General features: G+C 40.8%; 1 protein-coding gene across 4 annotated transcripts in view; it reads left to right on the top strand.

Annotated features, from left to right (window-relative positions):
* LOC114644085 (uncharacterized) overlaps positions 1 to 26,627 on the top strand; it is a 113,319-nt gene that overhangs the window by 73,106 nt on the left and 13,586 nt on the right. For 3 of the 4 annotated variants that reach the window (XM_051935543.1, XM_028792330.2, XM_028792328.2), the window contains 6 exons: positions 4,669 to 4,755; positions 8,497 to 9,229; positions 9,471 to 9,531; positions 9,645 to 9,770; positions 16,071 to 16,149; positions 23,049 to 23,142. In XM_051935543.1, the coding sequence (XP_051791503.1) occupies positions 4,669 to 4,755; positions 8,497 to 9,229; positions 9,471 to 9,531; positions 9,645 to 9,770; positions 16,071 to 16,149; positions 23,049 to 23,142 (1,180 nt within the window). The remainder of the gene's footprint in view (positions 1 to 4,668; positions 4,756 to 8,496; positions 9,230 to 9,470; positions 9,532 to 9,644; positions 9,771 to 16,070; positions 16,150 to 23,048; positions 23,143 to 26,627) is intronic. The other variant, XM_028792329.2, reaches the window with a different exon arrangement.

The raw sequence follows: 26,627 nt of genomic DNA, 5'->3' as shown, positions 1-26,627 counted from the left end.
GTATGTAAATTAATGTCTTACCTCATGCCTGTTGAAAGACAGAAACAACTAAAGGGCTTCTTCTGGTTATGCAGGAACAAGGGGGCTCCGCTCGCCTACCCCCGGGGTTGGGTAACCCGAAATACATTGATGAATGTATGAGATATATCGAATTGTAAAGGTGTATATGACGAACAAAGGAAGTAAAGAACCCATAGCATGGCACATTAGAAGGATCTATTGGAATACTTCTTTATACACAACATTTGTAGTAAAATCGTTGATAGAGTGCGTCATCTGGATCTAACACGTAGATCTGTACATATTTGCGTTCGTGATTTGGCTCAGAGTGCACTGTTCCAATCCGATGTAATATTTGTCCACATACGCGAAAGCAGTATGGGCCATTGCCAGCTGGTGGCCTGATATTTACCCCGGTAGATGCAAAAGCAAATGAACTATTGTAGGATCTAATGCAGTCCATAATGTTTTTACTTTCGGGTACATTGTTAGTTAGAAATATCCGTAGATATTCAGGATATTCATCTAAAGGAGGCAGTCTAACCTGACCCCTTTGACAACAACGTGTAAACTCATTAGTTGTATTGCCAGTTGTTTCTTCAGGGAAGTTAAGTGAATGACAATGACAGCAAATGATATTCATTAATCCTAATGAATGTTCATTAATAGTGGACGCACTTAAAACCAAAAAGCCCTCAACCTGGATGGGACGCTACAATACTTTCGAATTTTACTGCTTTCATATCGTGTACCTTTGCTTACATGTGTATCGCACCATCGTTCTCTCACGGTAAACTGTAAACATTTTACTACGAATGGCATATCACGATCTCCTTTGGTGTGTAATGTTACTCGCGGAATATATACATCACCTTTCTTTTTGCCTGTTAAAATTTGCATCGCTTCTCCGAGATCATCAATATACACCCGACTGAATTGTGTACTCTTTGAAATTTAACTTGTCGTTCCTTTAACTGTTGTGGGACCACAGATTCTCATAGCATATGGTCCATTATTGTGTAAATCCACGTTTTGTCCATTGAATGATACAAATGCGAAAAGACTTTGTTGTCTACTCTTTTTTTCAGACCTCAATTTGGCCTGGTATTTGTTCAATTACACCTGGTTCTGATGATTAATCACCTTTTGTTTGCGGTAATGCAATCGTTTCTATCTTTTCTTTGATACTGTAGTGACTGACATGACAGTGTCACAAAAGTTTTACCTGAACAATCGCTGACTTCCTAAATCCAAACACAACTTTCTAGCACCCTCTCCTACGCCCCCCCTATTACCGCATGAAATCAATACCCCACTATCAGTCCTTTGTGCTGTACTCCGCCTTCCCTCAATCGGACCTAACAGTCACTTAAAACCAAAAAGCCCTCAACCTGGGTGGGACCCTACAATACATTCGAATTTTACTGCTTTGATATTCTGTACCTTTGTCTGCATGTGTATCGCGCCATCGTTTGTTTGAGCCTTTCGAATTCCACTGCTGTCATAATCTCTTATCTGCCTTTTTTTCTCTCCAATGCCTTTGGGTCTCTGTTCTCCGTATTGTCCTTATACGCTTTCTATGCGCTGAGAGCACATGATTTGTGTGTACTATGTGCTTTTAATTTACACGATTGATTTGTTTTTGATCGGTGTGCTCTTATATATTCCGTACTATCTTTGTGGACCTTTGCGGACCCCGTAGTGTCTTAACCTGTGCCTGCTTTGCTTCCGCAGTTTCTGACGCTTGTTGTAGGCACCTGCATTCATTTATCTTTTCCAGGTGGGCTCGTGTGTGTATCGTTGAGCTGTATTGTGTTTGAATTTGGTGTAAAGCGTTCAGCGGTTTGTACAATCCCAAGCAGCACATTATTCCTAACTTCACTCCGCAGTAGTGCCACTCACAATATGGCAGTTGTTTTATTTTCTATTTCCGTTAGTTGAGCTGTACGCGCCTGCGCAGTACATCTCATGGTCCCATCGCCGTGTACCTGCGTCCATGTCATCCGGTTTACCATTCTCAGTTAGTCATATGGATAGTTGGCATTTGCAGCAGAGTGTTGATTAAAACACTTGGAAAGTAGATTTCAGATCCAGACTTTAATATGCAGATACAGATGTACATATAAGTGTGTGGGGGGTCTACAATAAAAGTTATAGTGGAACTATTCTTAGTTCTCAAATTACACATAAAGGAAAATTACGTTGCAAAGTCTTACACAAATATTAATCTGTTACAGTACTGAAGTTGGCCACTAGATGGCACTATTGAGAAGCATTTTACAGAGTTAATGAAAATACAAGTAATAATAATAATACATTTTATTTAATAGGCGCCTTTCTTAGCACTCAAGGTTACCTTACAATAAAATTAAACAACATTAGTAAAATTAAAACAAGACAATGATAAATCAAAAAGCAATAATTAGCAAACAAACAAAGATAACTGGCAGTAACGGTGAAAAATATCACAATTGGTATGCCAGTTTGAAAAGATAAGATTTGAGGCTAGTTTTAAAATGTGTTATTGAATCGAACTGACATATAATAATAATAATAATAATAATTAATACTTTTTATTTATTTGTAGGCGCCTTTCTAAACACTCAAGGACACCTAACAATAGATAAAACACATATTATAAACAATAAGTAAAATACAAAAGTTAAAATCAGACAGAGCAATTGTAATCAAAGAGAAAAAGCAATCTTAAACAAATGAGTTTTAAGTTTAGATTTGAAAAGTGAAAATGATTAAATATTTATAAGCTTACGTGGTAGTGAGTTTCAAAGCTGGGGAGCAGAGCAACTGAATGTCATGGTGGTAAGACGGACGAAGGGGACAGTCAAGTGGATGCAGGGCGAGGATCTAAGGGTACAGGAGGGATTGGCAACATGGAGGAGGTCAGACAGATATGGAGGGGCGAGGTTGTGGAGAGCCTTAAAAGTTAACAGGAGAATTTTGAATTGAATTCGGAACTGAACTGGAAGCCAATGAAGCTGCTGCAGAACGGGAGTGACATGGTGAATAGAGGGGGTTCTAGTAATGATGCGGGTGGGCAGCTGAATTCTGGACCAGTTGAAGCTTATAAAGAGATTTGCAAGAGAGACCAAAGAAAAGGGAATTGCAATAATCCAGACGAGAAGTGAGAAGGCTATGAACAAGGAGAGCAGTGGTGTGGGGAGTGAGGGAGGGGCGAATACGATTAATATTCCGTAGGTGGAAATATGCAGACCGGGAGATGTTACTGATGTGGGACTGAAAGGATAAAGTACTCTCAAGGATGACACCCAGACTCTTAATCTGTGGGGAAGGGGAGACAGAAGAATTATCAATAGCAAATGAAAAATGATCAGTTTTGGATAATGTTGATTTTTGTACCAATGAGGAGAACCTCAGTTTTGTCACTATTTAAGAAAATTTGAATAAAACCGGGATTTGATTTCTGTTATGCAATCAGTAAGTGAGGAGGGTGGAAAGGAAGCAGTAGGTTTGCTATTGAGATAGAGCTGGGTGTCATCAGCTTAACAGTGGAAGCTAATGTTATATTTACGATAGATATTACCAAGGGGAAGGAGGTAAATAATGAAAAGGAGGGGCCCCAGGACAGAGCCCACCTGAAGTAACAGCACTGGGTTGGGATGTGAAAGTTTTAAGCTGAACAAACTGAGTGCAGCCTGAGAGGTAGGATCTGAACCAATCTAGTGGAGTGTTGTGGGTACTGTCAATCGAAGATCATCTATTGAGAAGAGAAGTGTGACAAATAGTATCAAAGGCTGCACTCAGATCAAGGAGGATGAGAATAGGAATTAAACCAGAATCAGCTGCCATAAGAAGGTCATTAGTAATTTTTATAAGTGCAGTTTCTGTACTGTGGAGGGGACGAAAACCAGACTGGAACTGTTCATACAGATTATTTAGAGATAAATGAGAATGAAGTTGAATAGCCACTATTTTTATAAGAATTTTGGAAATGAAGGGTAGATTAGAAATAGGAGGAAAATTACTGAAATTAGTCGGATCGGCACCAGGTTTTATCAGTATAGGGGCTATTGCAGCAGTTTTAAAAGACGAGGGAACAGTACCAGTAGTGAGAGAAGAGTGGATTATAGCAGAGATAAGAGGGACCAGAGAGGGGAGGCAGGCAAGTGTAACTATTATAACATTATTATTATAATTATTAATACATTTAATATTCTGAGTAAACAGTGTCTTATAAGAACTGCATGGACAATTAAAGTTCTCAAAAATATAACATTGTTACTTTCTGGTTCTTTACTCATTTAACTTTAACAAGGGAATAACTTACTGGTGCAAATATTAAACAGAAAGTTGAAACAAGCTCGCTTTCTCTTTCTTCCTGCTACCCACAGTACTTTGCTCTCCGGAAGGCCACATCTAAGTCTGTCCTCCTGATGACTGAACTCTGCCTCTCAGACACCTATTAATGATAAATATTTACTATAAAAAATGTGGTCGTACTTTAATTCAATAAAATCTGTGACTGTAATAAGATGTGGTCCAGATCTAGAACAGTTAAGGTCAAGTTATAAACACTGGAAGAGATTTCCATGAAGTGTCTGCCATGTTTAATGCACAAGGCATGTGCCTAACCTGGAGTGGGCACCGGTCCATCTCAGCAATTCACCTCTTACTCTTTTCTCTTTGCAGCTGAAGAGATTTTTCTGGAAGAAATGGAAGCAAAAAATAAAGAAATAAGTTCCCAAGCTGAATCTACTGTCGACGCAAAGAGTGCAGGTTTGTTTAAGCTTTCAAAACCTTCTTTTGTCAGCAGCTGTTTATTTTTATGTCGCCTTGCCCTTCTTGTGTTTCATTTTAAGGTGTTTAATAAGCACTTTGCTCTGTGCCTGTGGCCATTTTCTCTTCTGGGGATTTTATTCTCATGTCAACATACACAGCCTACCACTAGTTGCTTGTGATTGTACGTCGTCTGTTTTCTGAACCTCAGTGGGTCAGCTTCTGTCCTGCTAGCACAAGGTGAGACCTGACCTCTGAAGGGATTTCACTTCATTACAGGAGATGCACATACAGAGTGGCGCAGGGAAACAGGACATTTTGTAACTAGGTGTTGGTGACCCTGGGGTGTTGGCAGTTGTTTGGGACCAGTGTGACCTTGTTTAGAACCCCTTGCCATCAGTTATAATGGAGTAGTGCACATCAAGCGTTGGCTGTGAGAGCCTTTTATAAGCATGGTGACAGTGTGACTGCTGCACAAAGGGAATTTCAGCGTCATTACCTGTTAGGACGTTATGATCATGTCCCATCTGCTCATGCGATTACTACATGGGTGACGATTGTTTGGAAGACGCGTCATTTCACACAACGGTGACATTCCATGGCCTCCGAGATCCCCAGATCTCACTGTTTGTGATTTTTTTTTTCACTGCGGACATCTTAAAAGCCAAGTGTACCACACACGTCCTGCAACCATTGCTGAACTAAGAAAGAGTACTGAAGAGGAAATCACTGGCACTCCTTGACGTATGACGTCGAGCAATGCAGAATTTCCACAACAGTTCATCAGAATGTGTATGGAGAAATGGACAACACCTTCCTGATGTTTTCTTCAAAACACAAAATGAATATTGAATGCATACCATCATTAATTACAAATCCTGTACAATACATTTCATCATTAAATGTATTTTGTAATGTGTTTATTTGTGCATTGAACATCAATTGAAAAATTCCCATTTCCCTTCTCCACACTGTATACACACTGGGGCTGTTCTGTCTTTGCATGGCTTGATGTGCACTCAGGCTTTATATACAGAATACATTTGCTGTTTAAAATGCCACTCCACTAGATGTTGCGTATATTGCCCATTTGTACAGAAGCAGACCATTGGCTTTGTTTCATTCTGATGCCAGACCTGCTGCGTTTAACAGCAACTGTGCCTGTGGCCTTCCATTTCCTGATTCCATTCCTTACAGTTGAAACTGACAGTTTAAACCTCTGAGTTTTTTGTAGCCTTCCCTTAAACCAGGAGACTGAACAATCTTTGTTTTCAGATCTTTTGTGAGTTGCTTTGAGGATCCCATGCTGTCACTCTTCAGAGGAGAGTCAAAGGGAACAAAGCACAACTTGCAATTGAGCACTTTAAATACTTTTATATCTCATGATTGGACACACCTGACTGTGAAGTTCAAGGCTTAATGAGCTCATCCAACCAATTTGGTGTTGCCAGTAATCAGCATTGAGCAGTGACAGGCATTCAAATCAGCAAAATTACAAGGGGACCCACATTTTTGCACAGCCAGTTTTTCACATTTGATTTCATTTCATACAACTAAATACTGCTTCACTAAAAATCTTTGTTCAGGAAATAACCCCAGTACTCAGATGTTCCTAGGAAATGAAAGACATACCACTGTTATCTTTTTTATTGAAAGGAGAGTCAATTATTATGCAGGCTGAGAGGGGTTCCCAAACTTTTTCATATGACTGTAAATCACATCACTAGAATTTAAATCTTCTGTGAATGAAAACCACCACAAGCTCTAGTTTTAACTACATGACAGTCAAAGCTGACGTTAAAAAGCAGCTACTTAATGATGTCTACTAACTCATTTAATTCCGTTTTATTATCACAGTTTTTATTGTTACAAAAACATTAATAAACCTAAATGTGATAGCTGCCTCTTTGAGGTAACTAAAAATTTAAAATGCACCATATTTACAGTGCATCCGGAAAGTATTCACAGCGCATCACTTTGTCCACATTTTGTTATGTTACAGCCTTATTCCAAAATGGATTAAATTCATTTTTTTCCTCAGAATTCTACACACAACACCCCATAATGACAACGTGAAAAAACTTTACTTGAGGTTTTTGCAAATTTATTAAAAATAAAAAAACTGAGGAATCCCACGTACATAAGTATTCACAGCCTTTGCTCAATACTTTGGTCGATGCACCTTTGGCAGCAATCCAGCCTCAAGTCTTTTTGAATATGATGCCACAAGCTTGGCACACCTATCCTTGGCCAGTTTGGCCCATTCCTCTTTGCAGCACCTCTCAAGCTCCATCAGGTTGGATGGGAAGCGTCGGTGCACAGCCATTTTAAGATCTCTCCAGAGATATTCAATCAGATTCAAGTCTGGGCTCTGGCTGGGCCACTCAAGGACATTCACAGAGTTGTCCTGAAGCCACTCCCTTTGATATCTTGGCTGTGTGCTTAGGGTCGTTGTCCTGCTGAAAGATGAACCGTCACCCCAGTCTGAGGTCAGGAGCGCTCTGGAGCAGGTTGTCAACCAGGATGTCTCTATACATTGCTGCAGTCATCTTTCCCTTTATCCTGACTAGTCTTCCAGTTCCTGCCGCTAAAAAACATCCCCACAGCATGATGCTACCACCACCATGTTTCACTGTAGGGATGGTGCCAGGTTTCCTCCAAATGTGACACCTGGCATTCACACCAAAGAGTTAAATCTCTGTCTCATCAGACCAGAGAATTTTCCTTCTCATGGTCTGAGAGTCCTTCAGGTGCCTTTTGACAAACTCCAGGTGGGCTGCCATGTGCCTTTTACTAAAGAGTGGCTTCCGTCTGGCCACTCTACCATACAGGCCTGATTGGTGGATTGCTGCAGAGATGGTTGTCCTTCTGGAAGGTTCTCCTCTTTCCACAGAGGACCTCTGGAGCTCTGACAGAGTGACCATCGGGTTCTTGGTCACCTCCCTGACTATGGCCCTTCTCCCCCGATCACTCAGTTTAGATGGCCAGCCAGCTCTAGAAAGAGTCCTGGTGGTTTCGAACTTCTTCCACTTATGGATGATGGAGGCCACTGTGCTCATTAGGACCTTCAAAGCAGCAGAAATTTTTCTGTAACCTTCCCCAGATTTGTGCCTTGAGACAATCCTGTCTCGGAGGTCTACAGACAATTCCTTTGACTTCATGCTTGGTTTGTGCTCTGACATGAACTGTCAACTGTGGGACCTTATATAGACAGGTGTGTGCCTTTCCAAATCATGTCCAGTCAACTGAATTGACCACAGGTGGACTCCATCTTTGAGATGTTTCTGCTCAATTTGGAGCTTCATGGCAAAGGCTGTGAATACTTATGTACATGTGCTTTCTCAATTTTTTTATTTTTAATAAATTTGCAAAAATCTCAAGTAAACTTTTTTCACATTGTCATTATGGGGTGTTGTGTGTAGAATTCTGAGGGAAAAAATGAATTTAATCCATTTTGGAATAAGGCTGTAACATAACAAAATGTGGAAAAAGTGATGCGCTGTGAATACTTTCCGGATGCACTGTAATATCCATTAACTATTATAATTCCCCATTTGGCACCTGAATGCTATACCTTGCATACATTTTCTAGCTTTTGAATGTTGGTGTTAAATTTTCCCTTAACTGGCACCCCTCTGTGTCCCTGGAGAGATCTTGAAGAGTTCACTCTAAACATTGTGTTTAGTAATCCTTTTCCCAATATTTCAGTATTCACCTATTAGTCTTACTGTTCATTTACAGATCTTCAGCTTGCAAAAAAACAAAGATATAAAAAATATAAAAAAACTAAATTCAAACCTAATAAACCTGAAGACTGTCATTTGCCATTGGCTGCCAACAGCGTGCCAGAACCAACGGATCACCTCAACAGTCAGTACATGCTGAATTATGAAATGGGAAGACGTTCTGAAAAGCAGGACGTGATCCCCGAATGGGGAGACATTGTAAAACGGCAAAGGATCACTGCACAGGTCTCAACTGGTGTGTCGTCAGTAAATAGTCCTTGCCAGCCTGTGAGTAATCCTCTCTATTTTCAGTATGCAGCAGACTTTGGAAAAATGAGGGGGGGAAAGACTGTAGAAAGAGGAAGATATAAACACGCGGGTGGATTCAATTCTAAACAGCAAAGAAGGTTTGGAAGACAAATGCCCTCAAAGAAATATGCAGAAGAAGCGAGCTGGTATGCTGCTGCTGCTATGGCTCAAAATGGGAGGACGTTGAGTGATGCCACCCAAGGTCGAAACTACATTGGTGATCCTAGTCCTGGAGTCCAGTTGAGCTCCTGGGGTACCGCGGCGAGCAGAAGTTATGCTGCCGGATTTCCACCCTACATGTTTACTTCCATCGCTTCAACTGGTGTGCTGCAGAATTATCGAGAAAGCCAGGAGTCAGGATATCAAGTGACAAGTCATCCTTTAGCAATGACGTCAACGCCTGAAGACAGCAAGTTCAGGACTGCAGAGGCTGAAAGAAGGTAAGATATCCGTTTTATATGCACGGACATTTTACCCATATCAACACAGTGGGTGAACCTTCAAACTTAAATGTTCTCTTAAGCCGTGTACAGCACATAAATATTTTTTCTTTAGCTAATCTTTAACATTAAGATCTTATTAAAAATGGGGAAATGTTGTGATCCTTGAAATATTACAGCTAGACTTACATTTCTGTTATTTTTGTGTTTGATGTTAAAGTGAATATTGTCTCTCTTTAAGCAGCTCCTCAAAAGCAAAACCCGACAAACTTCCTCCACTGGATTATTTAACTCTTTTCAAGGTAAATTTTGTTGTGTATCAAAATTTTTTTTTTTATTAAAGTAAACATCAGTACTGTCAGCAATTTTCAGAATGTTCAGCAATGTAATATAAATAATAAAAGTATCCTTTCAGAATATGGTAGACAAGGCATCTAAAAAACAAGAGATGAAAGCCGCAGCCGTCACACAGAGTGCTCACAAGGAGGAAGAGACCCAGGAAACTGACACTCCTTCAAATTCCTCCGCTGACTACTTCATGGTAGGTGGGCTCTCCATTTCCTAAGAACTGTCCACAGGCTCCCCTGTTTCACTCTTCAAATCTGGCTTGGATGATAAAATTAAAGTTTCTCTTTGTGCAGTGAAGTAGCAATGGCACAGATCTCACTACCATTTCATGTTTAGCTTTTACACCTAAAGCCTTGCTTTGGACACTAATAGAGTACTCAATAGCTCTTTCTATTGCCAGCCTTTAAAGTGGACCATTGGATCCGGCTGCTTCTGGTGGTCCTTGACTTAGAATATTGGAAAGATTTAGAGGAGAACAGGCCATACTGCCCAACAAAGCTTGCCAGTCTGATCCACTTCTAAAATAACATGAAATCGAGGTCTGAAGGTCCGTTAAGTCCTACTGTCCACCACACTACTTGACTGTGGTTCTGTGTGTAACGATAAACTTCCTAATGTTTGTGCAAAATGTACCCTAAACAAGTTTTCTGCGGTGTCCTCCTGTTCTTGATGAACTCATATTGCTGTAACCATCTTGATTAGCTGGACTAATTTTTCTCATAATTTTAAATACTCCTCTTTATCTCCATCCATACATCCATTATCCAACCTGCTATATCCTAACTACAGGGTCACGGGGGTCTGCTGGAGCCAATCCCAGCCAACACAGGGCGCAAGACAGGAAACAAACCCTGGGCAGGGTACCAACCCACCGCAGGGTGCACACACACCAAGCACTCACTAGGGACAATTTAGAATCGCCAATGCACCTAACCTGCATGTCTTTAGACTGTGGGAGGAAACCCACTCAGACACGGGGAGAACTCAGGAAGTGAACCTAGGTCTCCTTACTGCGAGGCAGCAGCGCTACCACTGCACCACCGTGCCACCCCCTCTTTATCTCCTTTTGTTTAAACTGTAAAGGCTCAGCTCTTTTAATTTTTCCTCCTAACTCATCCCTGTAGCCCTGAAATCGGCCCAGTCGCTCTTCTCTTGAGTTTTTCTAGCGCTACTTTGTTTCCACGAGTAGACCATCCACACTGTGACGCATGCTGGTGGCAGCATCGGTCTGTTTAGATGCTTCTGTGCAGCAGGCCCTTGAAGGCTTGTGATGAGGAAATGAATAGCAAAATACGGGGAAATCCCGGGAAAAAAAACTTACAGTTGTGGCCAAAAGTTTTCAGAATGACACAAATGTTAATTTTCACAAAGTTTGCTGCCTCAAGTTTTTATGATGGCAAATTGCATCTACTCCAGAATGTTCTGAAGAGTCATCAGATGAATTTCAATTAAAAGCAAAGTCCCTCTTTGCCTTGAAAATGAATTCCATCTAAAAAAAAAAAAAAAATTTGTACTGCTGTTGTGAAGAAGGCTTCTGGGTGCCCAAGAAAGTCCAGTAAGCATCAGGAATGTCTCCTAAAGTTGATTCAATTGCAGGCATCACCAGAGTAGAGCTTGCTCAGAAATGGCAGCAGGCAGGTGTGAGGCAAAGACTTTTGAAGGATGGCCTGGTGGGTGTCAAGAAGGGCAGCAAAGAAGCCAAGAAAAACATCAGGGACAGACTGATATTCTGAGATTGGACTGCTGAGGACTGCTGGGCTGAAGTCCTCTGATGAATCTCCTTCATGATTGTTTGGGGCATCTAGAAAAAAGAAAAGAAAAGGTGAACACTACCATCAGTCCTATGCCATGCCAACAGTGAAGCATCCTGAGACCATTCATGTCACGTGGGGTTGCTTCTCAGCCAAGGGAGTGGGCTCACTCACAATTTGTCCTAAAAACACAGCCATGAATTAAGAATGGGACCAAAACATCCTCCAAGAGCAACTTCTCCCAACAATCCAAGAATAGTTTGGTGACCAACAATGCCTTTTCCAGCATGATGGAGCACTATGCCATAGGGCAAAAGTGAGAAGTAATGCCTTGAGGAACAAAACATCAAAAATTTTGGGTCCATGGCCAGAAAACTCCCCAGACCTTTAATCCCATTGAGAACTTGTGGTCAATCCTCAAGAGGCGGGTGGACAAACAAAAACCAATGAAATCTGATTCTGCAATTTTTTTATTTTTAATAAATTTTCAAAAACCTCAAACTTTTTTCACGTTGTCATTATGGGGTGTTGTGTGTAGAATTCTGAGGAAAAAAATGAATTTAATTCATTTTGGAATAAGGCTGTAACATAACAAAATGTGGAAAAAGTGATGAAGCGCTGTGAATACTTTCCGGATGCACTGTATGCATTATTCAGGTCTCTGGAATTGCATGGAGCAAGAATGACGTACCCACCAGGTGGGGACTATGATTTATTTTATTTGGGTTGGAAAGCCAATACCAAACCCAAACTGACCATTCCACCCTCCAACCAGTTATGGATGACCAGACACCAATGTTTCAGCCTTGGGGACCCACTGAATGACACATTTCTAAGATGGGCCCAGTGTGAAAACTCTTCACACTTCCAGCATGCAGGCACCTGAAGGACATTACAGTCATAGAGTGGTCTGCCACTGGAGCTCCGCAGCCATGACCCTTCTCAAAAGAGTTGAAACATATTAGTTTAACATTAGAATTACCAGAGCCTACGAGAAAATTCATAGATCTGGCCCACCTTAAATCTGTTCGCACCTCTCCCTCAACGTCTTTTGTCCTGTAAATGTGCCAATAAAGACAAGTAGCAAGCAGCCTGCTATTCTATCTCCCCACAGCTGCAGAACGTGCACACAGTTCTCCCAGCTCATGCCTTGATTGATTATCTGGGAGTGAAGTGCTGGAGTTTTAGAGTGGAAATAATAGATCGTTATTTGGAACACAAGCATTTCATGTGTGTTCCGTTTCCACAATAATCTGTGTAAACACATTGTTAAAACAGAAACGTTTGTCATATTTTAGTAGTAACTGACAAAATGTTGGCATAAACTATATAATATGTGAAGCCTGAAGTCCAAAGATCAAATAAACACTTTCACAAAAGGTTCAAGGATAAGACAACAGCTTCCGAGGCATAGCGGTAAGATTTGCTGACTTGTAATCAACAGTCCCCGGTTCAATCCTGACTGCCTCCTATGTTTGCCATTTTCAGTAGTGAGCTGCTCTTATTGTTAATAATATACAGTAGTCACATACATATGGTTTGGTGTCTGTAACAGACTATATATTTATAGTACTTGTGAAAGTTACCGTTTTATTTTCACTTTTATTCTCTCAGTCACAATCACGATACATACTACCGCCCCCCACCCAGGGATCTGGTGCTGATAGTTTTTATTTGAAACTGGGAATAACTGGAGATGTGAGTGGTGTTTTGAGGCAATGGAACTGGACATTCTCTGATCTGGAGGGACAAAAGCTGACACACAAACGCTGGTGAATCTGCCTTCTTCGTTTCTCACCATCACTTGATTTTTTTTTATTCAGTTTTATTGAGTGTTCCTGCTCACGCTGAATTAGTATGCACCTTATGGTCTATGATGTCAAGAAAAAAAAAACAGAGACATAAGTATATATGATATTTGGAATTATTCATTTTATGACTTGTATAGTACATTTCGGAAAACATTGCGGCATTATTCATATTATTCATATTCATTCGCATAACATCTTGCGCTTGTAATCAGTGAACATGTGTTTTTTTTTTTTCCCCCGATCTTGCCAGTCTCCATGTTGCTGTATGTTGCTGTTTCTTTTGTACTCCAGGACATGCAGAGGAAGCAATAGTACAGAGAAGTCAGTTCAGCGCTATATGCAATCATCAAATTCAAATGTTAACAGTTCACACACACACACAAGGACCGTCCATCCTACATTTATGACATGTGTACCTGTTGCAATGCGCACACTTCTCTCTATGCTGTGATTTCTATTACACAACAGAAAGAAAGAGACAATATATGTGAAAACATCATCGCACTAATGTAATATTATTTGAAAACGAACACCGTCAGATCAGGGGTGAATTTATGCTGGCGCTGTTACTTAGAGTCAGATCAGGAGGGGAGGGGCGGGGTGGGGTTGGTACAGCGTGATCGCCAGAATAAATTCACACCCGATCTGACGCTGTTCGTTTTCAAATAATATTGCATTAGTGCGATGATGTTTTCTGATTGGTACTATTCAGGTCATAAAATGATTTCTTCAAAATATCACATATATTGTCTCTTTCTTTCAGGTGTGTGGGGGGGCGGTAGTATGTATCGTGATCGTGACAGAGAATAAAAGTAAAAATATAACGCTAACTTTTACAAGTCCTATAAATGTACACCATCTGTTGCAGACGCAAACCAAATGTATGACTGTACTGTATAATATTAACAATAAGCAGCTCACTACTGAAAACGGCAAACATAGTAGGCAGTGGGGATCGAACCGGGGACTGCTGATTACAAGTCAGCAAATCTTACTGCTACGCCACAGAAGCTGTTGTATCGTGCTTGAACCTTTTGTGAAAGTGTTTATTTGATCTTTGGACTTCAGGCTTCACACATTATATAGTTTATGCCTACATTTTGTCATTTACTACTAAAATATGTAAAACATTTCTGTTTTAACAATGTGTTTACACGGATTATTGTAGAAACAGAACACACATGAAATGCTTTTGTTCCAAATAACGATCTATTATTTCCACTCTAAAACTCCAGCACTTCACTCCCAGATAATCAATCAAGGCATGAGCTGGGAGAACTTTGTGTACATTCTGCGGTGGTGGGGGGATGGAATAGCAGGCTGCTCGTCTTTATCGGCACATTTACAGGACAAAAGACGCTGACGGAGAGGTGCGAACAGATTTAAGGTGGGCCGGATCTACAAGTTTTTTCGTATGCTCTGGTAATTCTAGTGTTAAGCAGAAGGAGATTAACACTAGAGTCCCGGAAGCCTACGAAAAAAGTCGTAATGCTGGACCGCCTTAAATTCCTTCCCACCTCTTCATTAGTGTCTTTGTTGTGCAGAATAACCTTTTTGTTTATAAGGCAGCAGTTCTTACCTCCGCATCATCTGAGAAGACGTCAACTTTCTGTCAATTTGACATTTGAGCTTGGGTTTTTAACTCATTGGTTAACTCTTTGGTTATATTCCTGAATTAAAATGCACTTGCTTTGTTATACCTTTTGTGAAAGTGTTTGTTTGATATTTGGACTAAAGCCTTAAACACTTCACATCATTATTACTATAACATGGAAAACGTTTCTGTTTTAGTTATGTGTTTTGCATTTCCTGTCATCCAACATTTAACCAGATTGTTGTAGACACGAAACACACATGAAATGTATGTGTTCCAAATAACGAGATATTATTCTCATTCATATTCTCAATATGGGGGGATAGGAAAGCAGGCTGCTTGTGCTGATCGACACATTTGCAAAGCAAAAGACAATGAGGAGAAGGTGCGAAGGAATTTAAGGTGGCCCAGGATTACAACTTTTTTCGTCTCCTTCGGGGATTCTAGTGTTAAAAGGTGACATTACTGACATGTTTAAAATTATGAAAAGAAATTAGCACAGCGGATCGAGGTCACTACTTTAAAGTACATTCCTCACCAAGAACATAGTGACAGGGTTGGAAACTTGTTAAGAGTGGATTTCTCACAAACATTAAAAGTTTCTTCTTCACACAAAGAATAAAAGACTCATTGAATACAATCAGTGCCAAGTAGTGAGCTGGCCAGTCGGAATTTGAGGACCTTCAAAACTCCACTTGATATTCCTTTAGAAAAGTAAGGTGAATGGAATGGGCAAGCTTATTAGGCCGAATGGCCTTTTCTCATCCAGATTGTTGTAATGTTCTCTCATCAAGGTGAACAGAACCACGTTCAGTGTGCAGTGATGGCTATGTTATATCTGTTGAGCTCATGTAACTGATACATGCAGTGTGCAACAAGGTCCCCTTTTCACAATTTATTTTGTTCCAGTCTTATTCTGGTAATGGAGACATTAGTGAATGTGTCAGAAAACACTCAAGGGTACTTCGGTGTGCTGCATGCCATGGGCAAAATTCAGCACCAGCTCTTAAGTGAAGACATTTGTCTTAAAAAGTTTATTCTGACTTAGATGATACGTGTATGATGAAAAAGCAACCAGAGTATGGGTGGGAGATAAATTGCCTGTGAAGTCCTCAAACTTTTATTCCAAATCTCAATTGCTGTACATCACTTTTTTTTTTTGTTGTTGTTGTTTTTAAGTAGCCAGTCTTGGTGGTCCGGTGACTGGCCTGCATGCTGAATGTGACAGCTGTGCCTTTGTTGACTCTTCACTGCCTCAGTGCCTTTGATTGATGTTCATGGAGTTTGCTGTATTTCATTGTTCCTTTTCTAACACAATTTGTATCGTTTATTTATAGCCTGAGCCCGAGCCTCCGCAGACTTCCAGTTCAAGTGGTTATGTCCGAGTCAGACTGGGACCTGACCTGTCAAACACAGGTGAGTAAGTTGTAGTTGCACTTGTTGAGGGTTTCCAAAGTAGTTAAAAAACACAGCTAGTAGAAAGGCCTGAGCAGTTAGTGTGGCTTGTGTACACCAAAGTCCACAGTCCAAGTGTCTTTGTCTCCAAAGTTTTAATGAAATTCAAACAGACGGTTCATAAAACAAATTTTGGTGTTACAAATAAAAAAGGAAAAACGTCTTGTCTGTGATGTTTTGTTTAAGGCTAAAGTGTTTTGGCTAATAAAAGTTCTAAATGTTATCTCATGTGGTGTTTTGACATACATCGCATCCGGAAAGTATTCCCAGCGCTTCATCACTTTTTGCACATTTTGTTATGTTACAGCCTTATTCCAAAATGGATTAAATTCATTTTTTTTCTCAGAATTCTACACACAACACCCCATAATGACAATGTGAAAAAAGTTTACTTGAGGTTTTTGCAAATTTATTAAAAATAAAAAAACTGAGAAATCCCATGTACATAAGTATTCACAGCCTTTGCTCAATACTTTGTTGATGACCTTTGGCAGCAATTACAGCCTCAGGTCTTTTTGAATATGATGCCACAAGCTTGGCACACCTATCCTTGACCAGTTTCACCCATTCCTGTTTGCAGCACCTCTCAAGCTCCATCAGGTTGGATGGGAAGCGTCGGTGCACAGCCATTTTAAGATCTCTCCAGAGATGTTCAATTGGATTCAAGTCTGGGCTCTGGCTGGGCCACTCAAGGACATTCACAGAGTTGTCCTGAAGCCACTCCTTTAATATCTTGGCTGTGTGCTTAGGGTCGTTGTCCTGCTGAAAGATGAACCGTCGCCCCAGTCTGAGGTCAAGAGCACTCTGGAGCAGGTTTTCATCCAGGATGTCTCTGTACATTGCTGCAGTCATCTTTCCCTTTATCCTGACTAGTCTCCCAGTTCCTGCCGCTGAAAAACATCCCCACAGCATGATACTGCCACCACCATGCTTCACTGTACGGATGGTGCCAGGTTTCCTCCAAACGTGACGCCTGTCATTCACACCAAAGAGTTCAATCTTTGTCTCATCAGACCAGAGAATTTTCTTTCTCATGGTCTGTCTGAGAGTCCTTCAGGTGCCTTTTGGCAAACTCCAGGCGGGCTGCCATGTGCCTTTTACTAAGGAGTGGCTTCCGTCTGGCCACTCTACCATACAGGCCTGATTGGTGGATTGCTGCAGAGATGGTTGTCCTTCTGGAAGGTTCTGTTCTCTCCACAGAGGACCTCTGGAGCTCTGACAGAGTGACCATTGGGTTCTTGGTCACCTCCCTGACTAAGGCCCATCTCCCTCGATCGCTCAGTTTAGATGGCCAGCCAGCCAAGAGTCCTGGTGGTTTCGAACTTCTTCCACTTATGGATGATGGAGGCCACTTTGCTCATTGGGACCTTCAAAGCAGCAGAAATTTTTCTATAACCTTCCCCAGACTTGTGCCTCGAGACAATCCTGTCTCGGAGGTCTACAGACAATTCCTTTGACTTCATGCTTGGTTTGTGCTCTGACATGAACTGTCAACTGTGGGACCTTATATAGACAGGTGTGTGCCTTTCCAAATCATGTCCAGTCAACTGAATTTACCACAGGTGGACTCCAGTTAAGCTGCAGAAACATCTCAAGGATGATCAGGGGAAACAGAATGCACCTGAGCACAATTTCGAGCTTCATGGCAAAGGCTGTGAATACTTGTGTACATGTGCTTTCTCAATTATTAATAAATTTGCAAAAATCTCAAGTAAACTTTTTTCACGTTGTCATTATGGGGTGTTGTGTGTAGAATTCTGAGGAAAAATAAAAGAATTTAATCCATTTTGGAATAAGGCTGTAACATAACAAAATGTGGAAAAAGTGATGCGCTGTGAATACTTTCCAGATGCACTGTACATATTCAGTATATGGTAAGAAACCTACAAGCCTTTATACTTTCGATCTACCAGTTCATGTTTCTGTCTGTCTGTCACTCAGAAGTCATTCTAGTCTCTAAATACAGGACTATAACAGGACATTGAGAATATTCAGTAACATGTTAGCTTGTGGAGGTAAAACAGAATCTTATATTATCTGTGTAGCTCTGGAAAACTTACATTCTCTTCAACTAAAACAAACACTTGTCTGAATTTAATTTTAATATTAACTTAATAGGTTTAGTGTATACAGTAATTGTTGCTTAAAATATTTGCTGCATCCACCACCACAACATTTATTTATATAGCGCATTTTCATGCAAATGTGTGTGAATATAATGCTAACATTAACTTAATAGGTTTCGTTTATGCGGCAATTGTCACTCAAAGTGCTTTAAAAGATTAAATAAAAAGGAAGTTAATATAAAACATAAACAAACAGGAATAGGCAATAATATTACATGATATGTAACAAAGAAAAAGGTAGGGTCGGATGACCAGGGGGACAGAAAAAACAAAAAAATAACTCCAGTTAGGCTGGAGAAAAAAACAAAATCTGCAGGGGTACCAAAGCAAAAAGACCACCTGGCCATCCCCCACTTAGCATTCGGCCTAACACCAGTCTTCATGGTCTTCAGGCTACACATGGACATATTTGATGATGATGGTCATGTGGGACACCTACCATTTAGTCCATAAATGCAGGATAGTATTTGATCAGGTGGTGATGGTGACACAAATCGCCACCTCAGAAGAAACAGAAAAGACAGTAGAGGAAAATACAGATTAGTAGAGATTGCAGAACCCAGAGGAGAATGATAATTCAGTGCCTGTATAGACTAAACAGGGATATAAACTAAAATATAGCTATGAAAAAAAAAACATTTTAAAATAATAGGTTCTTAGCAGTTTTTTTTTTTTTTTATATATATATATTGCTCTACTGTATTAGCCTGGTGAATTTCTATTGGTAAACCATTGCAAATTTTAGGTGCATAGCAGCAAAAAGCCACCTCACCAATTCTTTTTAGGTTGGATCTTAGAATTATAAGCAGACCTTTATTTGAAGATCTGAGGCTATGGCTTGATGTGTAAGGGGACAGACGTTTCAAAATATGACATGGCGAGATTATTGAAGGCTTTGTAAACCATTAGTAGTATTTTAAAATCAGTTTTAACTGACAGGGGTAACCAAAGTAGCAACGCCAGAACTGGTGAAATGTGCTGTCGTTTTCTTTTCCTACTTAAGATTCTGGCTGCTGCATTCTGGACTAACTGTACAACCAACTGATGTCATTCTTAGGTATTCCTGCCATCACAGTACTCTAGTCGACTGCAAACAAAAGTGCAAACTGATTTTTTTCAGCATCTTGTAAAGTTGTAAGAAGTCTAACTTTAGCTAAAATCCTTAAGAGAAAACATGTAATCCTAATAATCTGATTAATACATGATTTAAAATTTGGGTCAGAGTCAATAGTTAACCCTAAATTTGTGTGCAATTATACAAGACTGACATTAATGCTCAAAATACCTCGTAAATAACTAAAATGCAGTTCAATTACTGTAAAATTATCATGTGACTTTAGCCAGATAACAAAACTGCAAAGCAGCAGAATTTAAGGCTACATCCACACGGCTACATTTTCATTTAGAAACACAGAGATTGGTATCCATGGTTGCTTTTTGTCCACACTACCCCAGTGTTTCTATTCCCTGAAAATGGAGACTTTTGGAAACACTCGGAACAGAGCCCTGTGCCTGTCAGTGTTGTAATGCTGACTCCTAAAAATGAAGACTACGCTGGTCACTCTCTGATTTGTTCATGCATATTACATAGCCCTTCCCTGATTGGATCCTGCTCGTTACGACGTCTCATTCCCCTTCACAGAGGAAAATCGTATTCTAACATGGTGGGCTCAGAGAAGTTGCTTTCCAGTGCACTTACCTGTATTCATCTAGAGTTTGAATGCTGCACACACTTACAAAACTCAAATATTTTACCCGACTTAAAAAGTTCCAGATTATGATAAGTCTTGTGGCCGGCAGTGTTACTACTTCAAGGATTTTTCCACCAATGCACACATGCCGGTGTAGGTGAACATCAGTGATGCAGGCATTAGTCACGTTAGTGTGGATGGAGATACTTTTGGAAATAATGTGAGAACACTAATGTGGATGGAGATCATTTTTGTTTGAAAATGCAGTTTTGTAATGAAAGTGTAGCAGTGTGGACGTAGCCTAAGTTGCTACAGGAAAGCGTGGAGGGTTTGGGTGGCTTTCAGTAAATTTGAAAGATGCTTTTCCTTTGGATTTGTGTGTGGTTCCATTTACTTTGAATGAATGTTTACAGATAGTGGGATTGTAGGGTTTATTGCATGTTACGTATTTTGTGTTTTTATTTAGTGGTCATTCTTAAGAAATTAATATGAAAGCAAAAATATATCACACTTGTTTGTGCATTTTTTTTTTGTTTAAAAAACAGGAGCCTAGCCATTTTACTTTGACAGTAGGTGTGCGTTATCTGGAAAAGTGTTGGTTTTTTTCCCCCACTTCAGCCTGATAAGTAGCAGTTTCTTGCCTCCTGTATGTGGAAATATTTTCACCACCCGCCTTCAGCATATTTATCACATCACTTGAACATTAAAACAATCTAAATGAGAAGAGGCCATTCAGCCCAGCAAAGCTCAGCAGCCTTTCCACTTAATTCTAAATTCTAATTCTAAAATCACATCGTCGAGTTTTAAAGGTCCCTAAAGTCCTCCTGTCTGACACCCTACTTGGTTACGTATTCCATATGTATGTGGTTCTCTGTGTGAAGAAAGACATCCTAATTTTTGTGCAGAATTTACCCTTAGCAAGTTTCTAACTGTGTGACCCTGTGTTCTCATTAAACTCAATTTAAAGTCAGCGTCTCAGTCCACTGGACTAATTTCCTTCACATTTCTAAACACTTCAATGATGTCTCCTCTTAATCTCCTTAACTGTAAAGGCTCAGCTCTTTTAATCTTTCCTAATAATTCGTCCTCTGTAGATGTAGAATCAGCCTTGTCACTCTTCTCTGGACTTTTCCGGCACTGCGGTGTCCTTTTTGTAGCCTGGAGACCCAAACTGCACCCAGGACTCCAGATAAGGCCTCACCAGTGTGTTTTAAAACCTCAACATAACCATTCATAGAGGGTTGAGGAATGGCTGCAATCACAGCATTGTAAGATGGCGACAGATGTACCCTTAGGCCCCCTCCTCTGTTCAGAGATGGTCGTTCCTTTTTCACGTAAATGGTCTCCTTGATTCCTCTCTCAAACCAGCGCTCCTCCCTGTCCAGGATGTGCACCTCTTCATCTTTAAAGGAGTGACCACTAACCTGTAGATGTAAATAGACTGCGGAGTCCTGGCCTGACAAGGAAGCTCTTCTGTGTTGTGACATGCGCTTAGCCAGTGGCTGCTTGGTTTCCCCGATGTACAATTCATGGCACTCCTCCTGGCACTTAACTGCGTAAACTATGTTCTCGAAACACCAGGTCTCAGTGGCTTTCAGACCCCAAAACATGTTACGCCAAAGATTGGTCCATCCCAAGGATCGGGTCCCACGGCACAAACAGAGTAACATAGTTTACGCAGTTAAGTGCCAGGAGGAGTGCCATGAATTGTACATCGGGGAAACCAAGCAGCCACTGGCTAAGCGCACGTCACAACACAGAAGAGCGTCCTCGTCAGGCCAGGACTCCGCAGTCTATTTACATCTACAGGATAGTGGTCACTCCTTTAAAGATGAAGAGGTGCACATCCTGGACAGGGAGGAGCGCTGGTTTGAGAGAGGAATCAAGGAGGCCATTTACGTGAAAAAGGAACGACCATCTCTGAACAGAGGAGGGGGCCTAAGGGTACATCTGTCGCCATCTTACAATGCTGTGATTGCAGCCATTCCTCAACCCTCTATGAATGGTTCACACATCTACTAATCAGTGGACAATTTGCATATCACTGATCAACTGGCCCTTTGTCAATGGTGCTAGTCTCTGTGATTAAGCAAAGGTATTGTTTATAAGGTTGGGGAAACCTGCAGTCAATTGAGACTGAGGAAGAGACTTGGATAAGTCTCGAAATATTTCTCCCACTTAAAAACTTTGTCCAGATGAACAGAATCAAATTTCTAGGATTTCCTTACCTGGATTATTGAGCATGCATCGAGACCTCAGCATAACCTCCTGTGACTTGTACTCCACACGTCAAGGCGCTATATAACCTGTCATTCTGTTAGCCTTCTTAATGGCTTCTGAACAATGTCTGGCAGTTGATGGTGTTGAGTCCACTACAACTCCCAAATCCTTCTCATCAGGTGGACTTTCAATTTTCAGACTTCCCATTGTGTATTCAGATTTAACACTTTTTAATTCAAATGTGTCATTCTTTACATTTACTGACATTAAATTTCATCAGGCACTAATCTGCCCCAGTCTGGATGCTAAATTCCTCTGCGATGATTCAACATATTCTCGATTATCTGCCAGTCCACCCAGCTTGGTATTATCTACAAACTTAACTAGTTTGTTACTTATATTCCTATTCCAAATTATATGTATGTATGTATGCATTAAAAAATAGCAGCAGCCCTTTGTACTGACCCCTACTGGACACAACTCTGATCATTAGCCCGTTCTTATAGCGTTCCTTATACCATCACCCTCATGACTTATGTGTTTATCTTAAGCATTCATTGCCCCCTTCACCCCTGTTTCAAAAGCACAAAACCCTTCAGCTGGCCTTTTCGGGTGTAGTCTGTCAGATGCGGAAGCTGAGTTTGAAGACTGTGAGCCAAGTGACATCACAAGTGCTTTCACTGAAAGCAGCTGACAGAAGTAAAACTCGGAGTGGTCTTGAATGGTGTTTGTTCATTTATGTACGAGTATTATAAGAGCCCTGCCTTCAAAGTAGTCCAGTAAATGTTTGAACTCCCTGCATTTTTTTCTGTTCTGTTTGCAGATCGGAGTGACAACAAGTACATTCCTTCGGCCTCTTCTGAGACATTTGCCTCACTTCCCAGCTCCCATCACAGCAGAGACACCGCATATTCAAGGTGAGCTCTTTCTTCTCTTCATTTGTTATCCTCAGGAGGCACTCTGGGCCGATGCTTTGCTTTTTTGGGTAAAGTTTGCTTGCAAACCACCACATCGAGAGCTGAGGCAGGGTTTCTTTTAGTTTGGAGACACATTGGAGACGCATGTGCTTACCTGGGTGTCAAAATCAAATAGAAAACCAGGAGTGTCTGTGGCTTCCATCAACACCTTTACAGTAATCCTGATACTTTAAAGCTACAGCTTGGATTAAATGTTAACATCTGAAATGAAGATCTTTGCAAAGCTGATCTACAGGTTTGTGGTACCATTTTCTCCATGGATCAATGTGTTTTATTTTGAACTTTATTTTCCCCCAGAAGGCAATTTGGATTTTTACAAAAGCTCTTTAAATTATAAATAAATAATGTAGTCACACACTAGAGTCTAAACAAACATTAGAATGACAACAAATGAAAAGAAATTTCTGACTTAGCAGTGCCAGTCCCAGTGAGGCGCTATAGCAGGCATATTGCTGTTGGTGTAAAGGACACACTTCTGCTGAAGAATTAACTCGCTGTGAGTTGTCAGTGTTGGAGTCACAGAGAGGATGTGCAACATTGCTCATAATGGCACTCAGTTTAGTCTTCTTTCTCTCCACCATGTCTACCTCCTGGAGGACCAGTGTCTGTCCATTAACTCAGCTTGCCTTTTTAATTAGCTTATTGATTCAGTGGGCCTCTCTTGAAGTGATGTGATTACCAGCTCAGCACACCACACTGGCCATCACAGAGCTGTAGAAGATGCAAAGGATGGCACTACCCACCCACATTAATTGAATGCAGTGTTCTAAGGAAGAAGGGTCTGCTGTGTTATTTCTTCTGTAATTCCTATGTGTTGTGAAACCAGTCCAATCTGCTATTGATGTGGACCCCTAGTACTTGTAGGAGGGCACTACCTCTACATCCATTCCCTGAAGAGTGACCAACCATAGAGGCTTTTTGGTGCAGCAAAAGTCACAAGCAGTAGTTTGGTTTTGCAGACAATTCCTTCTGCACTGAGAAACCAAGTTCACGCCCTGACTCCTCTCCTTTGCCTCATCTCCTTTGTAAATACACTCCATAATTGCAGAAGTCACATGACCTGCTATTGTATTTACAGTCTCAGGAGTACAAAGTGAAGGTAAAAGGAGAGAAGTGCTCCAGTGTCACTCACACACTCCTTGAGTCTCTCAAACTGTACTCTGCACAGCAGAAAGTCGATCATCCAGGACACCACAGGCTTATCTATGTGCATATCTCTGCTTTTACCCCTTAACAGGGATGGCTCAACGGTGTTGTAAGCAATGGAGAAATAAAAAAAAAAAAAACCAGAATCCTTATAGTGCGGCCATCTTTGTCTAGGTGAGAATAAGTCTTGTGGAGCAGATCGAGAATTGCATCCTCCATGCCAGTCTTTTGTCTCCAAGTGACAAACTGAAGTATGTCTAGGTGGTCTACCACAAGAGGACTCATGTAGTCTAGTACCAGTTTCTTAAAGATCTTCATGATATGAAACATAGGTGCCACTGGTCTGTAGTCATTATGGGAAGAGGTGTCTGCCTTCTTTGGATCAGGAACAATGCAGGATGTTGTCCACAGCAGTGGCACTTTCTGTAGCCTTAGGCACAAGACTGAGCAAGTGACAGAGGACACCACAAAGTTGGTCAGCACAGGCCTTAAGAACTCGAGGATGGACTCCATCTGGTCCAGTGGACTTTCTTGTGTCTTTAGTTATGGACAGTCCACACTGATTGTCAGAGGTGAACTTGTCACTGGCCATTCTGGTTGATGTGGTAGAAGTTGTTCATGTAGGTAGGGATGGTATGGGACAACTGGCTATTGGAAGGTGATGGCATTGGGGTGGGGGGGAAATGGTTCAGTTCTCATCCCTTTCAAGCACCTGAGCCCTGGATTGGACAAGTTCTGCCAGAATGCTTGCAGTCTAAGGCAAGGTTTATACTTCACATGACTTGATCTGTGCTCCTGTGGGTGCTACTGCTATGCAAGCGGTGTACTGTTCATACGAGAAAACAACCTTTGGCTTGGCACTGTTGTAAATTCCCAGTACACCCTGCCACAGTATCTCTGATAAGGATGTATGTGTATTGACTACATCCATAAGTCCAGGGAGTCACCCATTTCAGCACACATTGAGTAGAAACAAAATCTGTGGATGGGGCATCAGTTCATCAGAAGGTGAATACATGCACACACGTACACACACTGGCATCAGTTTAGAGTCACCAAATCCCCAAACTTGCATGTCCTTGAATTGAAAAGGGAGCAGATTGTGGAAACCCACCAGGAAAACATGCAGACTCCAGGCAGGGAACATCAGGGACACGACTCCCTGTGAAGCAGCAGTGCTCCCACATGTGTAATTATTAACAGTATTCATTATTTTAAAGAATTTGACAGATAAATCGTTAACTGTGACATAGATACTTGAACACAGTTCATTGTCAAGTATAACTAAGAATTCTAAATGTGCAGAGAGCTGGAGTATCATAAATTGAATTTGCTCTGTGTGACAATTGCTGCCTGCCACTGCTGTCAGTGCAGGGGGAAGCCCCTGAAGCAGTTAGCGATTGACAGCTGGGTCAGTTTTAAGATGACGTTTACGACGGTCTACTTTAATGACAAAATAATCTACAAGGTTAAAGTGGAAAAGTCCAAATTAAAGATGAAATTTCTACTTTAATCACAAAATAAACCTTTATTTTTCTTCACTGTGCTCCTAATTTATAAATTAATATAAATAAATAAATAAAAAAAGAAAAAATAGACAGCACCGAAGATGGTATGTGAGACCTTTAAAATGTATTGTGTCATTACGATGGGGAATATGAGATGCCTTCAAAGAAAAGCACCACAAATACATTTGTATGTCAGAATGTAATTAATTTGTGATTTGCCTCAGTGGATCAAACCATTCCTCAAACATTGAAGCACGCACGTTGAATCCTGTAGGATCTGCAAAGCCGTTTGCTTTCACATGTTGATATTAAACGGAGACTCTGACATCACGCTCTAACTTGAGCACACTGTGCCCCTAATTTTTTAATGGTACTGCATCTCGCGCATGTGTCACGTAAATTTCTGAGGACTCCTCAAAGGACACGAGAAATGAATGCTAGGAACGTGCGGTAGCCATGATGTGTGCACATTCTTAGCGTGAAGTATAAACCAGCACTAAGACTTCCCTGTTCACCCTTTTGTAAAGCAGTAGAAAGTGAAGCCAGTAAGGCGGAGGAGCAGGTGGGCCAAGGAATTGAATTACTCCAATAAATTAAAATAGAAAAATTGACAGGAGCAACAAATCAAAGATCAGATCAGAGAGGAGAACAAATGGTCATCACAACCACTGAATATGTGCATTAGGCAGGGAATGAAAATGAAGTTATTGAGCGTTTTGTGCTCTGAGTGTTTCTTTGCTTTTGGGTAAGAATGTTGAGATGATGACACCC

Source organism: Erpetoichthys calabaricus, chromosome 1 (assembly GCF_900747795.2).
Source record: "Erpetoichthys calabaricus chromosome 1, fErpCal1.3, whole genome shotgun sequence".
In the NCBI taxonomy this organism is placed as follows: Eukaryota; Metazoa; Chordata; class Cladistia; order Polypteriformes; family Polypteridae; genus Erpetoichthys; species Erpetoichthys calabaricus.
Note: the sequence above shows the minus strand (reverse complement) of the source record. Positions and strands in the feature narration are given on the sequence as shown.